The 18,143-nt window shown below is 32.1% G+C and overlaps 1 protein-coding gene across 2 annotated transcripts in view; it reads right to left on the bottom strand.

Moving 5' to 3' along the window:
• Positions 1–18,143, bottom strand: part of TECRL (trans-2,3-enoyl-CoA reductase like) — a 142,021-nt gene that overhangs the window by 98,535 nt on the left and 25,343 nt on the right. For both annotated transcript variants that reach the window (XM_025386038.1, XM_025386037.1), the window contains exon 2: positions 9,579–9,630. In XM_025386038.1, coding sequence (XP_025241823.1) covers positions 9,579–9,630 — 52 coding nt within the window. The remainder of the gene's footprint in view (positions 1–9,578; positions 9,631–18,143) is intronic.

Below are 18,143 nucleotides of genomic sequence, written 5' to 3'. Positions count from 1 at the left end.
TGACCCAGCAATCCCCTTACTGTGTATACACCCAAAGGAATACAAGTCATTCTACCAAAGAGACACATGTACTCATATGTTCATTGCAGCACTATTCACAATAGCAAAGTCATTAAATCAACCTACTGGCTCATCAACAGTGGACTGGTTAAAGAAAATACGGTACATATAATGTCATGGAGTACTATGCAGCCATAAAAATGGTAAAATTATGTCCTTTGCATCAACGTGGATGGAGCTGGAGGCCATTGTCATATATAAATTAACATAGGAACAGAAAAGCAAACACTGCATGTTCTCACTTATAAGTGGGAGCAAAGCACTGAGCACATATTAATATTAAGAGAGAAACGATAGACACTGGAGCCTGCTTGAGGGTGGAGGGTTGGAGGAGGGTGAGAGTCAAAAAACTACCTATTCATTACTGTGTTCACAACACGGGTAATAAAATCATTTGCACACCAACTCCAGCAACAGGCAATTTACTCACATAACAAACCTGCACATGCACCCCCTGAACCTAAAAGTTGAATACAATAATAAAATAAAATTCTCATAATTTTAAAACTAATGCAATCATTAATACATTCCAGAATGTCTTTCAATTTGTGCATGTATATGGGCAAAAAATCAATACAAAATACAAATACAAAAAGTGTCATATATCACATAGAATTCTCATCACTTATATGAATATCTAATGACATTAAGCATGCAGCAAAATAAATTTGACCAGCATTTTATTGTAGTCACACTGAGTAGTCAATTTTTTATGTCAAATAAGAAACTTTTTGTTACCAAATAATAATGATCTTCAAAACTTTAATGATCTTTTGTCTAAAATTGAAGGATAATAACAATATATGGTATAAAATTGCCAAAGAATGTATGCAGTATGCTAAATAAAAAGTAGAAATTTTAAAAATGTTTTCAGTTGTAAATTGGTGAAATATGATTCATAAAAATGCTTTCCCTTTTGCTGAGATATTTATTTCATGTCCATGGAAGATGCTGATGTATCTCTTTTGTTGTGCTCAACTGTGGGAAGGGAGTTAATAATTCAGTTTCTTTGTCTCCAGTGAGCATGTTTGTTAGGATTTCCTCCATAACCAGGGCATCAACACTAACAGGTTTTGTTAACACATCTCAATCTTGAAAAACACATATACTATGAAAAAGCTGGTGATATTGCTGCCCAATAATAAAAGTGCTTATTGGACCTTCCTGACTAAAGTTCCTAAAAGGTTCTTAGAATGACCACTTGTTTATATAGCTTTCATAAAATGTAACCATGTCTGTTACCAAAAAATGAATATGAATAATTTGGCAAATTACCCCATTTCTCCATCTAAAATGTTGACAAGGCTCAAAACTGTTTGTTTGTTTTTCTTTTATTTTTGTTTGTTTGAGATAGAGTCTTGCTCTTGTCACCCAGGCTGGAGTGCAATGGCACCAACTTGGTTCACTGCAACCTCTGCCTCCCAGATTCAAGCGATTCTCCTGCCTCAGTCACCTGAGTAGCTGGGATTACACGCGCACGCCACCACACCCAGCTAATTTTTGTATTTTAGGTAGAGATGGGGTTTCGCCATGTTGACCAGGCTGGTCTCGATCTCCTGACCTCATGATCCACCCGCCTCGGCCTCCAGAAGTGCTGGGATTACAGGCGTGAGTCATTGCACCCGGCCCTCATAATTGTTTTTTAACCCAACAAACTAGAGGGAGAATCTTAGGTACTTTTTGAGTTAGCAGTAGAGGAGATTTTATTTTTTTAAAGCATTCTGCCACTTTTTATTTTTATTGGTTGCATTTATCGTTTTTCTGGCTTTTTTGTTAAGAGTTCAGGGAATTCCACAGCCTTGTCCAGCGGGCTACTTCCAAATTGCTCAGAGAACACTCATTATTTTCTACTATATGTGATAAATCCTCCTGCTCCGCTGTCTTTGTCCTGAGTTACTATCCTTGAACCTTTCAAAGTTTAGCACTGTTTATGTCCCCCAGCATTTTGGCAAAGATTTATATGCATTCCTTCACAATAAATGATATACCCTTTCTTGTCCTGTTAATTTCATTGTTTCTTACTTTGCTTCGTTCACCACGGTTCTTTCTGGGAACTGCTTAGACAGGTATTGTGATAGATAATAAACATCACTAAAACTTTGTATGGTGTTTTCAACTAATAGATAACATCAAAGTCATGGGCAAAATGATTTTGCTTTTGTTGTTCAGAAGCTTTTATGACACAGAGTCAGTGTACAAATTATACTTCAGCTGTTATTCATTGACTCTTTCAATTTATATATTACTACTTTTTAGATCAATCTCAAAGGAGAATAATTTATTAGCAATTTTAAGCCATATTTGCATTCTTCTTCTATATTCATATTAGCTGTTGTTTGTATTAATAGTTTAGTAGTTTTTTTTTACACTACCATATGACCTTAGACAGGGATTTCAGTTATTGTAACCAATTGTGAACTATGTTCAGATTTGCTGTGATATTATTCACTACAAAATTTCTAAAACAAACTTTGCAGTTTTCTATTTGAGAATGAGGATTAGTAAGTAACCTTTCTCAAGTAAAATAACTGGATACTATTGGGACTTCTGCCTGAAGAAATTACTGAGAATTTTTCAGGAAAAGAGAGGGAATGGAGGCTAGTGGTTATAGCACAGGGTACAGAGTCATGCTGCCTGAGTTTAAATTCCATCTTTGTCACTGATTAGCTGTGTGACCTGGGACAAGTTATATAATATTTCTTTAAAGATTTTTATCTGAAACATAAAAATTATAATTGTACCTAAGTGGTCATAGTATTGTCACAATTATTTTCAAACTATACTACGATAGAAATATTTTAGGTCCTTGGCACATAATAAATTCTGAAAAAAAGTTAATTGTTATTATTATATATGCTAATGCAAAATAGAGTAGGACATGTAGTGATATTATAAGACATTATATTTGACAACAAGTGCTGCACTTTGTTATTAACTATAATTTTTAAATTATATAGAAAAAATGAGAGTACAGATTGAAGGAGTGAGGAAAATTCTCTTAGCACGAAGGCATATGTATCTTGATAATTAAGTGAAGGTTTTTAAACAGAGAAAGATGATTCTTACTGGTATAAAAAAGATTTGAACAAACATGGAGAAAGGTATAGGAATACTTTGCATAAAAGACAATTTAAAGAAAAAATTTTTAAAAGTAGTTCAAATGGTCAAGAAACCAAGAAATAATGATACTCTAACACTGGTAGAAAATAAGAAATTTAACAAAGAGAAATTAATTTGAAGAAGAAATATGGATGTTAAGTATTAGGAGACAATTTTTTAGATATAAACTTTATAGGTTTTAGAAATAGATTCTCCATGCTGGGAGCGAGTCATGCCTGTAATCCCAGCACTTTGGGAAGCCGAGGCGGGTGGATCACGAGGTCAGGAGATCGAGACCATCCTGGATAACACGGTGAAACCCCGTTTCTGCTAAAAAAAATACAAAAAACTAGCGGGGCGTGGCGGGAGCCTGTAGTCCCAGCTACACAGGAGGCTGAGGCGGGAGAATGGCGTGAACCCGGGAGGCGGAGCTTGCAGTGAGCCAAGATCGTGCCACTGAACTCCAACCTGGTCCGCAGAGCGAGACTCTGTCTCAAAAGAAAGAAAAAAAAAAAAAAAAGAAAAGAAATGGATCTTCAATAAAAAATACATTTCACCAGATGAAGAATGCCAGTGAAAGCTAAGAGAGTTGTTTCTGAGGGATAATGTTTGAAAAGCACAGGAGGCTAATAATTTCTCAGAGACATTTAGATTTAAGAAAAGAAGGAAGAGCAATAACAACATAAATTTCACGAGCAGTAAGTTTTTTTCCTATCTTTACCTTTTCATTATTATCTCTAGATCTCTTAAATGCAAGTAATTTTTATCAATTTGACTAATATGTTACTAGTCCACACAAAATCAGAGAGTAGAAAAATTCCATGTGTGTTATTTCTGATGGTTCCCTCTATTTAATCTTTAGTCATCCTAAACAATTTTGATAATATAGAAAGAAATGTGATCTAGAAACCCTAAAAAGTACTTACTACTTAAAATTATCAAAACGTGTAATAAAACTTTTATCTCAAGTAAGGATCCACAATGTTAATGATGAATTATCCAGAAAGAAAACTATTAATCATGTGCTTAGTAATATGCTAATCTAAATTAAAATATCACATAGTTCATACTGTACATTTTGTATGAGCTTTGGCATAAGCTTTGAAAATAGATTTTGATATAATTTTGAAAATATTTAATACAGGGCATGATTTGCTACTGCATGAAGATTGAACCTCATTCAGTATGTTCCCAAACTATTTTTTTACCCAACTTCAAACCTGTGATTTTAATTGTAATTATGGTGTTTACCCACATTGAATAATCACAGAAGTGGTCATCCATCATAACTGATGAGTGACTAGTTTATCTGTAGAAACTATATATGCTATTTGGAGTGCCATTTAGGGCATCTTATCTTGTGAAAACAAACCGCTTTTAACTATAAACCCAGTAATAATAATATATAATTACTTTTACATTAATTACATTGTAATTTAAATTGTAAATTATAAACACAATTCAATCATAACATACAATTAATTTGTCATTATAATTAATTAAATTATATTATAACTAAATTATAAAGCAATAACAATTATAATTAATTACATTTAATCAAAACCAAATAATTACAATAAAAACAATCAAATAATAAATAATTAGAAATAATTTTACAAACTCTTTTGATACAAAATTCTACCTTTATGCATGTTTGTACAGTGGTATTTCTGAATCTCTGTTAGAGATTTCCTGGCTTACAATCATTCGTGCCCAGTTCCTATAGAAAATATTAAGTAGACCTTCGCTTTATCAAAGTATTTACATAAATATATATTTTATTCTATTAATGCAAAATACTATATTCATCTGCTTTTCTGTGGAAACCTAGACTATAGGAATTTTTCACTTTTCTTTGCAGGCAGAAACATTTTTCTCATTCTTGCTCCAGCTAGCCACTTTATAAAAATCAACTGTTCCGTCATGCTTATTGAAGCTCTTTTCTACTTACATCTTATCTAGATAAGATACTGCCCAATTTATGAGTAGCTAATAACCACCAATTATGTCTTTAAATGTAAATTGTTATGATTTTGTTTTTAAACATGCTCTCGTAAAGTCATATTTTATCCCAAGAGAAAAGTAGGTTATTTGTTGAATTGGGTAACAATAGAAATAGAGTGGTAGTACTCTGCCAGAATAAATAATAAAGACACACAGAAGTTTTTTAAATCTCTTAAAAATGTTTAAAAATATTTACACAGTTTTAGTCAGAGTGTCACTGGGACTAATAATTATTTATTTTCCAGCTAGGTTTTTAAAATAATGAACAATTCCTCTATGGAATACTTATGAGCAAATGAACCTGAATAGAGCATGATATAAGAGAGAGTAGCGTGAAAATTTCTTAAGCTCTCTAGAAGAGACTTGAAGATGCAAACAAGAACAATAATTACACGTGTTAAGAAATAAATAGATCAAGATAAAGAAAGTCCACTTGAGGATTTGCAGCTGGAGACATTTCATGCATTTTTGCTGCATTAAATGAGAAAAACATAAGAAATGAGTGAAATTACTTGTTTGTACGTGTATGCATAGATCTAGTTTATAGTTTTATATGCTTCTATTTTTCATGGAAAACATTCGTCTCTCCTTGCCTTAGCAGCTAACTCATGAATGTGGTTTTCTCTCTTTCTATTTCTTCACCAGTCTGATTGCTGTGGCATTACTAGGGTAACCTAAGAGATTATTCTTATAACAAAGCAGAACTTAAAAATTATAAACCTTGGAAGAACGTTAAGATTGTGATTGTAGAGAAACGACATATTACAGTAAACAAAATTCTAAAATAAAGCAAAGAAAAATGTAAAGCTGAAAAGTCTGAGAAATTGTAAGAAGACAAAATACCAGGATTAATCAAAACACCTAAGAGAACAAAAGATAGAGATAAAAGACATATAACAAGAATTCTGCCTTCAGGAAATCATGTCTTCTGAGAAGATATTTTTTTTTTTTCTTTCCAAGATTAAATTCCCACTCCAGGGCCTGAAAACAAACAATGTCAGAAATGTCATAAAAATTAATTTGGTGTCAAAAAGTAAAGTTTTTAAAAATCTGACAAATGTGGCTTTGAACGTATATGATTAATCTCTTTGGTGTATATTTATGTACTTTAATAAGTATCCAATATTATCTAATTTTAAAATATGCTGAAAAGATAAGATCCTAAGGCCATTGTGAGAGAAATTCATTTTACTGATGTCCATATGTTCACAGATTTTTCAGGATTGGCAATATTTTTCAATGTCTTTCAAAAATTGGCAAATACATTATTTTAAATACTTTATATAATGTAATGCAACAAAAAGTGTTTTTGTGTATCTTCAATTTGTAAAACCTAAAGATCAAGAAAATTTTGAAATACACTATGATATATAGGAAAATGCTGAAATATTATTTTTATATTTTACATGATTGAAAACTCAAAATAAAGATACTTTTTAAAAAGTGAAAAAAGTCACAATTTAAGTAAAGCTGTTAAAGATTACTACTTACAAAGCGAAATAAAATAATAGCTATCAATAATTATTGTCCTGACACAGCTATTGAAACTAACTATACTATTGTATTGTCAGCTATCCATTTTGCAACAGGACATTTCTAGGATATTTTTGTAAGCTGCTTAACTTCAGTTTCCTAATTATTAGAAGCAGGCTCTAAACCACACAAATACAAACAGCATTCCTTTAAAAGTTTAAGATTTCAAGTAATTGCTATTAGTTGACATAAATTATGTCAACTATGCTATGTCTATTAGTTGACATAAATTATTATAAAAATAATACTTTTGGCCGGGCGCCGTGGCTCAAGTCTGTAATCCCAGCACTTTGGGAGGCCAAGACGGGCGGATCACGAGGTCAGGAAATCGAGACCATCTTGTCTAACACGGTGAAACCCCGTCTCTACTAAAAACTACAAAAAATAGCCGGGCGAGGTGGCGGGCACCTGTAGTCCCAGGTACTCGGGAGCATGAGGCAGGAGAATGGCGTAAACCCGGGAGGCGGAGCTTGCAGTGAGCTGAGATCCGGCCACTGCACTACAGCCTGGGGCAACAGAGCAAGATTCCGTCTCAAAAAAAAAAAAAAAAAAAATGCTTTGTTTTGTCAGGGTGACTGCACATTCTTTTACATATAAATTCGACTTTGATTCATGTACTCATTTTCCAACAATATAAATAAGATTTCGTTATTTTTGTTTTACATACAATTATCTTGTTACATCTTTTTACTCTATATTAAAGTCATTTTCAAATGTCTTCCTACTTACTACTGTAATCTAAACTTTCTGGAGACACTTTATTAGATCGAATTGGTCTAAGTCATTTCAAAGGTGGCAATTCAATTCAATTAGTAGCTTAATGAGATCCATGTTTTATGCTATGATAGAAATAACTATTAAAATAAACATTTTAAGTAGAAATACAGCAAAAATACTTATAGAGATAATCAGAGTAACATGACTCATATAGTTTATGTGATTAGATAAAAATATGAGTTTGATAAAAAGCTCAATGTATTAGAAAATACTGTTATAAAAATACAGCTAACAACTATAATGCAATAGTTAGAAACTTAATCCACTATATTATATATATATATAATCCACATATATATATATATATATATAGAGAGAGAGAGAGAGAGATATTTTTGGCTTTGTTCTTTGTCCCTTACTATAATGCTTTTCTGGCTCTTCAGCATAACCAATTCCTATATCACTTCATGGCAAAATAAAAAATGTCAACTTCCTCGAGAATTTTAAACTGAGTAAGCATATTTCAGACAATTCTATTCCTTCCTGTATAGGCTTTCTGTTTAATTACAAATTTTAAATAGATTGTACTCAAATGTTTATAAATTTTAGGTACATTGACTATTTGCAATTTATTTCTGCATTCTTTAGATGAATATATTGTCTTCCACATAAGACTATTTTGACAATTTACGGCATGTTTTCTGCGTTTACTGAATTAGTCTTTATGTTTGGCATAATGCCATATGTAGAGAAAGTACTCAGTAATTTATCTGTTTGTCCTAAAATAAAGTAATATGAGAGCTCTACTTATTTACTGTGAAGTGTAATTAATTTAATGCATTAAATTGTGAGTTTCATGATTATTTTCACAAAATACACATTGTTTAAATAATCTAAAATATTAAAAATGTTCCCTAGCAGAACTCATAGAATATAGAACACCAAATGTGAACCGTTAGCAAAATTCCAGGGGTTCAGTCTTGGTCTGGGTGCTCATAGCACGAAAGCCAGTGACTGAGACTATATGTGTTGCCAAAGAAGAAGGCTTTAATTGGGTGCTGCAGCCAAAGAGATAGGAGCTGTCTCAAATCTGTCTCCCTAACTGACTAAAACCAGGGGTTTATATAACAGGGAGGAGATGTAACTGTGTAAGAAAACAGGAACTATGGAGGGGAAAGGACACAGTTATGATGAATGAGGGGCCTAGCATCTTATTGTCTGGATGTGATGACCTGGTGAGTTTTAGTTCTTTGATACTTTTTGAGTGGGCTAAGGAACCCTTTCCTGAGGAAGGAACTCAGATAAAATAAAAGTATCAAGCTTTAAGAACAGAAGGATCAATTTCATTGTTTATACAAAAATAACTGTCTATGGTACTATTGGATCAGTTTCAGAACTTTAAACAATAGAATTTTGGTTATGGTCTGCCATTGTATTCATTAATTTCAACAAATGTGCCATTCTGTGAGGGATATTTATAATGCGTGAGGCCAGGCATGTGTGGGGACATGGTTATATGGGAAATCTCTGCCCTTTCTATTTAAATTTTTTCTATGAAACAAAAGCTGCTCCAAAAATAAAGTTTGTAAAAACAATATTTGTCAATAATTATAGACATTTTTATATTTAACATTTGGAGTAAACTTTATTGAGAAAGTATAAAAATAAAAATATAATTGAAATACATCAAATATAAATATTTTTAAGTAAATAAGAGACTAATTCATGATGTAAATTTATTAATAAAATTAAACATTATAATTTAGATGAATAGTGTGAAGGATTTCTATGTGAATGATACTTGACCAGTATAAATACAGGAAGTAAAAATGTGCCTAATATTTTGCTTAAATAGAAATAAATACTTGTATCAATTAATGTCTTTAGTATACACAAAATTTCTCTTTATAATACAATGAAGTTTAAATATAAATTAAAAACAACTTTGTGAAGAAAAATTTAAAATGCTGGCGATTAAAGGGTCAATCAGAGTTAAATGCTAGAATATTTATGCCAAAGGAATATTAAGCAAACTATCGTTTCTGAGCTCCTTGTAAAACTATGGTTTCCATACACTCTATCATATATTGCTCTTATAGAAAAATTAAAACCTATTTGAAAATAAAGCACTGTAATATAAATTCTAAATAATATATACAACTTACATGCTTTGTGAAACTTTTGCTTAACGTCATGAATAGTAGATGATTGTGTCACCTGAAAAGGAAAAGAAAATAGAGTTATTTTTAAAAACTGTTAATTTGTTTTCTATCCATTTAAGGGAAAGAAATTTTAAATATATCCTAAAATTCTTACACAATAAGAATTTTTGCTTGGCTTATCTCTTTTTAGTGATTACTATTTTGACAAACTTGAAATGTTGCAATCAGCAAAAATATAATTAAATAAATGTTTGTATACAACGGTAATAGTTTTAACACATTAATTCAATCCAATTTTTATCCCTAAGATATATTTTTGAATTTTCTTTGTCCAAAATATTCAATGTATTTTTCCACATCTCGTAAAACTATCAATTAAAAATATGTCTTAATGCACAGGAAACTAAAATAATGTATAGCAATAGTACCTGGAGATGTGAAGTTAATTTATATGGACAAATGAGAGAAATGTTTACCTCTGAATATCATGAGACAAAAGTAACCTTAAGCCCCCTACTGACATTATTTAAATCCCCAAATAAAAGTACTAAATGTCCATTAAAATGCATGTGAGATTTTTTTTTTATTCCTTAAGTACATAGTAATTTGTCAAAATATTTGGTTCTAAATAACTAAAACGAACTCTATAAATTAAAAAATGGATAAAATATTTTTATTCTTCTAAATTTTAAAATTATTGAGGACTAAAGTTCCATACAAACACTTCAAGTCATCACAGTACTTTTTTGACTTTCTGAATTTATCTCAAAAGACATTTTCATGATAATTCAAGAAAATATATTTCTTTTCCCTGAATAAGCATATGATACTAGTGAAATTTATTATAATCATATGTTTACATGATTTATTTATGCTACACTAAAATCCCCTTATAGCTGTTTTGAAAGGGTTAAACGAAAAACTCATAAAATGTTGGTGCATAATAGTCCATAAGAACCATATAGTTCTTAATACTGTTACATTATGTTTGATGTTTTATTATTCACTGAAAGTATAACAACAAATACATCTATTTTTACATATCTCACCTTCTACTTAACAGGATTGTGGCTAAGCATTCAGTATACTGTTCAGAATTTTTTTATGATTTCCTGTGTGTATATGATTTACTAAATAAGAGAGTTATAAGATTTAAACCCTAAAAAGTAATAGGAATTCCAATTTGTGTTATTCTGTTAATAGCAAAATGGTCCTAAAACATTCTGTGTATATAAAGTTATAAATATTTCATGGCATTGCTCTTCTCTGAAAAATGTTAGAAAAAAATTTTAAAACAGTTTATAGGGAGAGTAATATGTATTTATATACTTTTGCATATATTTTAATTTTGGTTATTAACCTTTAATATTTAAATTTAATTTTTAAAATATTGTTTTAACAGTGTCCATTGTTTCATCTCAATGTTTCTTATTCATTCAGCACCTTTATATGTTGCTTTTTCTGACAGAGTGGAGTAAAGACCGCATGATATTCCCTAGAGTAACAAATATTTGTCCATTAGTCATATCAAGGACCATGTAATTTTAAATAAAAAATAATTTTCATGATCAATAATCCCTCAATTTGGTTTTGATATGTGTTCATCTAGCACTTTACGAGGGCCATTATCTTGTATTATGCATTGGTTGCTCAATCTATACGGAGCTGAGGATAATGACCTAGTATTACTGTTGTTTTGTTTTGTCATGTAGTACACCACAGAGCATACAATAAGTTTTAATTAACTTTTATAGAAGTCAGAAATAAAGCTGTGAGTGCAAACATGTAAAAACAGAGTAAGATAAAAGTTTCTTAATCTGATATGCAAAAGCTGTATGCCATTCTCCACACCAGAATAATGCAATTGACAACCTTCTAATTTGGTATATGCATTTTACTTTGAATTTTCTTATTTTCAAGGCTAACATCATTTTCCTGAAAGAAACCTTCATGTGTAATAGGGATGTATTATAAGCTCTTAACATTTTAGAAAAAATTCATTTGACTTTCATGTGTTAGAAAAGTGCTGATTTTGAATAAATCCTTGAGAACTGCCCTTTCTGCAGTAATTTTGCACAAAATAAATCAGAAAAATTAACTACTAAACGATTCAGACATGTATTAAATTAGGCACAGGATTGTGCTTTTCTGCTCTTTTCAGTCCTTTAGTTGTACTGAAAGCACAAAGAGAGGAAAATATGATAATTAACTGAGCATATAAGAGCTTCTGATGACTAAATTGATGTCTCAGTGGCTTCATCAGGGAGTTTAGTTATCATAACCTCCACTTCTTAGTCAGTTTTACAACATCTTAAAAAGGATAAACTATCATCGTGATAATTTATTCATTTCCATAATTATACAGATGGGAGAATGTGAAACTCTACATTTGAAACCTTAATATTCCCTTCATTAATGTTTCTTTCTCTTAAAAGAATATGAGTCTTAAAATAGTGAGTAGGGAAGTCAAATGATGGTAGTTAAACCAAAAATTTACTTCTAAATTTTAACTGATTATAGTTAAAATTTGAGTTATTATTACTTTCTCTACATTTAAGTTGATGAAAACAAAAAAGCTTTTTTCATTCAAGCATTTAATCTAGAATTTGAATGTGCCCAATATGCATTTACTACAGTTTTTCACAGAAACCTCTTTTTATAATATTGCTTCTTTTTAAAACCATATTTTAGCCACTTTCACAGTAAATTCTTAAGATGGACAGATGTCTCCAAAATACTGCACATCCTGATTAGAGCAATAAAATTAAATTATAATGAAAAACAGCAACCACTTGACATTCATTTGATGGGGTTGTTGTAGTATAAAAACCTAAATTTGTCAGTAAACTTTTTTAAAACAAAGAACTTGTCTAAAAGTAAATGTATAGAAATAAAACCAAAGTGAAAGATTAACTGATATAAATAATTAGATATAGTGGTGTGAAAATGCAGACACAGATACACAGAGAAATACAAAATGTCTGTGCAGGTTTCCTACCTAAACAGAGCTGTTCTTCAAGACACAAGGAAGAAAATTGCCCAAAAAAATCACATGTTAAGCTGATTAATTCAGGAAAATGGAAAAAAAAATAGCTTTGAGAATTTCCATTAGAAGATTTTAGGCCAGACTTGGTGGCTCAGGCTTGTAGAATAAACTCTTTTGGAAACTAAGGCAGAAGGATCACTTGAGTCCAGGGCTTCAAGACGAGCCTGGGCAACATGGCGGAAATCCTATATCTCAAAAAAAAAAAAAAAAAAGAAAAGAAAAAAAAAATTAGCAGGGCATGGGGGATGTGTCTGTAGTCCCAACTATGCTGGAGCCAGGGTGACAGAGCGAGACCCTATCTCAAACAAGCAAACAAACAAACAAACATAAAGAAGGTAGTAGATTAGCAAATAGAATGTATATTTGCATATTTTATTCAGAATGGACAAGGATTTTCTCAGTAAGCAAATGTTATTTTACTAATAAGTAACCTTAAGATTGCTCAGATAAGTAAGCAATATATGGAAAATAATTTTTATACATTCAAAATGTGTTCAGTATTTTGTAGAATAGCAAGAATTTTCACTACGAATAAAACTGACAGTACACAGTGAATCTGAAAAAATATGAGTTTTAACAAGGTTTAGATGTTTAAATTTAACTGAATTATACTATGGTTTCTCTTCAGATCGTATAAACCTTTCGCCTTTTAAATTTAACTGAATTTTATTTGTCTAAGAAATTGAAATGTTTTATATTATATCAATTTCATTTATTTATAAACTAAATTATTTAAAATTAGCTCCTTGTTAAGTAAAACGATGTGTATGTGTGTGTATATATATGTGTATGTGTATATATATATATCTATGCATACACACATATCCTGCTTTTGTATCATACAAAATGTTCCTTTTTATATTGCAATAACAATTTGGTTAATATCAATTATGCCTTTTCTATTGAAAAATAATGTAAAAATTAACATATAAATTGATTTTCTCATATTATTTACCAAAGAAAGTTTATCTGAATAATGCTCTTTTATATGAAAAATTTTATTTCTAGGAAATTATGTGTAAATTTTACTTAGAAGTACAGCCTAAAACATTACTGGTCTGTTATTTATGTGTGCGCGTGCACACACACACATGCACACACACTTGACCCTTGAACAATGCAGAGGTGCCAACCCTCCATGTAGGCATATTTTAAAACAATTTGTATTGATATCTAATAATTATACATATTTATGGGGTTCATGCACTATTTTAATATGTATATAACTTGTGAAATGATCAAAACAGTATTTAGAATATCCATCACCTTAAACACTTACCAGTTATTTGTGTTGGAAGCATTTCAAATCCTCTCTTCTAGCTATTTTTAAATATACAATATATGTTAATTGTTAATTATAGTTACCCTACTATGTTATCAAACAGTAGAAGCTACTTCTGTTATCTAACTGTATGTTTCTACCCATTAACTAACCTCTCTTCATTCCTTCACTGTCGTTCCCAGCCTCTGGTAAATATATACTGTACCTTCATGAGATAAACTTTTTAAAGTGTTAAACTTCTTTTTAAAACACGACACATGAATCAGAACATGCAATATTTGTCTTAAATGCCTGGCTTTTCTCACTTAATATAATGACCTCTAGTTACATCTATGTTGTTGCAAATAATAATTGATTCTATAGCTTGGTTATTGTGAATAGTGTTTCAATAATCATGAGGATGCAGGTATCCCTTTGATATATTGATTTGCTTTGCATTGGATGAATACCCAGGGTGGAAGTCTGGAATTTATAAAAGTTCTATTTTTGTTTTCTGAGACACTCTCTACTCTTTTCCGTAATGTCTGTACTAATTTCATTTCCACTGATAGTGTATAATAATTTCCTTTGATCTACATCCTCACCAGCATTGGTTTTGTTTTTGTTTTTCCATAGTAACCATTCATACTTGGGTAAGATAATATCTCGGTTGTTGGGCAAGATAATATCTCATTGTAGCTTTAATTTGTATTTCCCTGATGTTAGTGATGTTGATCGTTATATATCTGTTGGCCATTTGTATGTCTTCTTTAGAGAAATATCTATTCAGATTATTTGCCCAATTTTCTGTGGAATAATGTGTTTGTTTGTTTTTATGCTTCTGGGAATTGAGGTATTTTAGTTCCTTATTTAGTTCTGAATAATAGTCCCTCATCAGATGAATAGTGTGCAAATATTTTCTCCTACTCTTTTGCCTCTTTACACTATTGTTTCCTTTGTTATGCAGAAGTTTATTATTTTAATATGTTCCCATATGTGTATTTTTGTTTTTGCTACCTATTCTTTTGAGGTCTTAGTTATTATTATTATTATTATTTGGCCTAATGTCCTGAAGCATTTCTCTTATGTTTTCTTTTATCAGTTTATGGTTTGAGGTCTTAGCATTTAAGTTTCCAATCCATTTTCAGTTGTATTTTAGTGTTTGATAAAACATAGGTGTCTAATTACATTCTTTTGCATGTGGATATCCAGTATTGTTAGCATCATTTATTAAAGAAGTTGTCTTTTCTTCAATGTATATTGTTGGCTGGCACCTTTGAAGACAATCAGTTGACTATAAATGCAAGGATTATATCTGGGTTCTCTGTTCCATAGGTCTATGTCTATTCTTTTTTTTTTTTTTTTGATTTTTTTTATTTATTTATTTATTTATTTATTTTTATTTATTTATTATTATTATACATTAAGTTGTAGGGTACATGTGCATAACGTGCAGGTTTGTTACATATGTATACTTGTGCCATGTTGGTGTGCTGCACCCATCAACTCGTCATTTACATCAGGTATAACTCCCAATGCAATCCCTCCCCCCTCCCCCCTCCCCATGATAGGCCCCGGTGTGTGATGTTCCCCTTCCTGAGTCCAAGTGATCTCATTGTTCAGTTCCCACCTATGAGTGAGAACATGCGGTGTTTGGTTTTCAGTTCTTGTGATAGTTTGCTAAGAATGATGGTTTCCAGCTGCATCCATGTCCCTACAAAGGACACAAACTCATCCTTTTTTATGGCTGCATAGTACTCCATGGTGTATATGTGCCACATTTTCTTAATCCAATCTGTCACTGATGGACATTTGGGTTGATTCCAAGTCTTTGCTATTGTGAATAGTGCTGCAATGAACATACGTGTGCATGTGTCTTTATAGCAGCATGATTTATAATCCTTTGGGTATATACCCAGTAATGGGATGGCTGGGTCATATGGTACATCTAGTTCTAGATCCTTGAGGAATCGCCATACTATTTTCCATAATGGTTGAACTAGTTTACAATCCCACCAACAGTGTAAAAGCGTTCCTATTTCTCCACATCCTCTCCAGCACCTGTTGTTTCCTGACTTTTTAATGATTGCCATTCTAACTGGTGTGAGATGGTATCTCATTGTGGTTTTGATTTGTATTTCTCTGATGGCCAGTGATGATGAGCATTTTTTCATGTGTCTGTTGGCTGTATGAATGTCTTCTTTTGAGAAATGTCTGTTCATATCCTTTGCCCACTTTTTGATGGGGTTGTTTGTTTTTTTCTTGTAAATTTGTTTGAGTTCTTTGTAGGTTCTGGATATTAGCCCTTTGTCAGATGAGTAGATTGCAAAAATTTTCTCCCATTCTGTAGGTTGCCTGTTCACTCTGATGGTAGTTTCTTTTGCTGTGCAGAAGCTCTTTAGTTTAATGAGATCCCATTTGTCAATTTTGGCTTTTGCTGCCATTGCTTTTGGTGTTTTAGACATGAAGTCTTTGCCCATGCCTATGTCCTGAATGGTACTACCTAGGTTTTCCTCTAGGATTTTTATGGTATTAGGTCTAACATTTAAGTCTCTAATCCATCTTGAATTAATTTTCGTATAAGGAGTAAGGAAAGGATCCAGATTCAGCTTTCTACTTATGGCTAGCCAATTTTCCCAGCACCATTTATTCAATAGGGAATCCTTTCCCCATTTCTTGTTTCTCTCAGGTTTGTCAAAGATCAGATGGCTGTAGATGTGTGGTATTATTTCTGAGGACTCTGTTCTGTTCCATTGGTCTATATCTCTGTTTTGGTACCAGTACCATGCTGTTTTGGTTACTGTAGCCTTGGAGTATAGTTTGAAGTCAGGTAGCGTGATGCCTCCAGCTTTGTTCTTTTGACTTAGGATTGTCTTGGAGATGCGGGCTCTTTTTTGGTTCCATATGAACTTTATAGCAGTTTTTTCCAATTCTGTGAAGAAACTCATTGGTAGCTTGATGGGGATGGCATTGAATCTATAAATTACCTTGGGCAGTATGGCCATTTTCACGATATTGATTCTTCCTATCCATGAGCATGGTATGTTCTTCCATTTGTTTGTGTCCTCTTTTATTTCACTGAGCAGTGGTTTGTAGTTCTCCTTGAAGAGGTCCTTTACATCCCTTGTAAGTTGGATTCCTAGGTATTTGATTCTCTTTGAAGCAATTGTGAATGGAAGTTCATTCCTGATTTGGCTCTCTGTTTGTCTGTTACTGGTGTATAAGAATGCTTGTGATTTTTGCACATTAATTTTGTATCCCGAGACTTTGCTGAAGTTTCTTATCAGCTTAAGGAGATTTTGGGCTGAGACAATGGGGTTTTCTAAATATACAATCATGTCATCTGCAAAGAGGAACAATTTGACTTCTTCTTTTCCTAACTGAATGCCCTTGATTTCTTTCTCTTGCCTAATTGCGCTAGCCAGAACTTCCAACACTATGTTGAATAGGAGTGGTGAGAGAGGGCATCCCTGTCTTGTGCCAGTTTTCAAAGGGAATTTTTCCAGTTTTTGCCCATTCAGTATGATATTGGCTGTGGGTTTGTCATAAATAGCTCTTATTATTTTGAGGTACGTTCCATCAATACCGAATTTATTGAGCGTTTTTAGCATGAAGGGCTGTTGAATTTTGTCAAAAGCCTTTTCTGCATCTATTGAGATAATCATGTGGTTCTTGTCTTTGGTTCTGTTTATATGCTGCATTATGTTTATTGATTTGCGAATGTTGAACCAGCCTTGCCTCCCAGGGATGAAGCCCACTTGATCATGGTGGATAAGCTTTTTGATGTGTTGCTGAATCCGGTTTGCCGGTATTTTATTGAGGATTTTTGCATCGATGTTCATCAGGGATATTGGTCTAAAATTCTCTTTTTTTGTTGTGTCTCTGCCAGGCTTTGGTATCAGGATGATGTTGGCCTCATAAAATGAGTTAGGGAGGATTCCCTCTTTTTCTATTGATTGGAATAGTTTCAGAAGGAATGGTACCAACTCCTCCTTGTACCTCTGGTAGAATTCAGCTGTGAATCCATCTGGTCCTGGACTTTTTGCAGTTGGTAGGCTATTAATTATTGCCTCAATTTCAGAGCCTACTATTGGTCTATTCAGGGATTCAACTTCTTCCTGGTTTAGTCTTGGAAGAGTGTAAGTGTCCAGGAAATTATCCATTTCTTCTAGATTTTCCAGTTTATTTGCGTAGAGGTGTTTATAGTATTCTCTGATGGTAGTTTGTATTTCTGTGGGGTCGGTGGTGATATCCCCTTTAT

This window comes from Theropithecus gelada, chromosome 5 (genome assembly GCF_003255815.1).
Source record: "Theropithecus gelada isolate Dixy chromosome 5, Tgel_1.0, whole genome shotgun sequence".
Lineage (NCBI taxonomy): Eukaryota > Metazoa > Chordata > Mammalia > Primates > Cercopithecidae > Theropithecus > Theropithecus gelada.
This window is presented reverse-complemented; position numbering and strand designations above follow the sequence as displayed.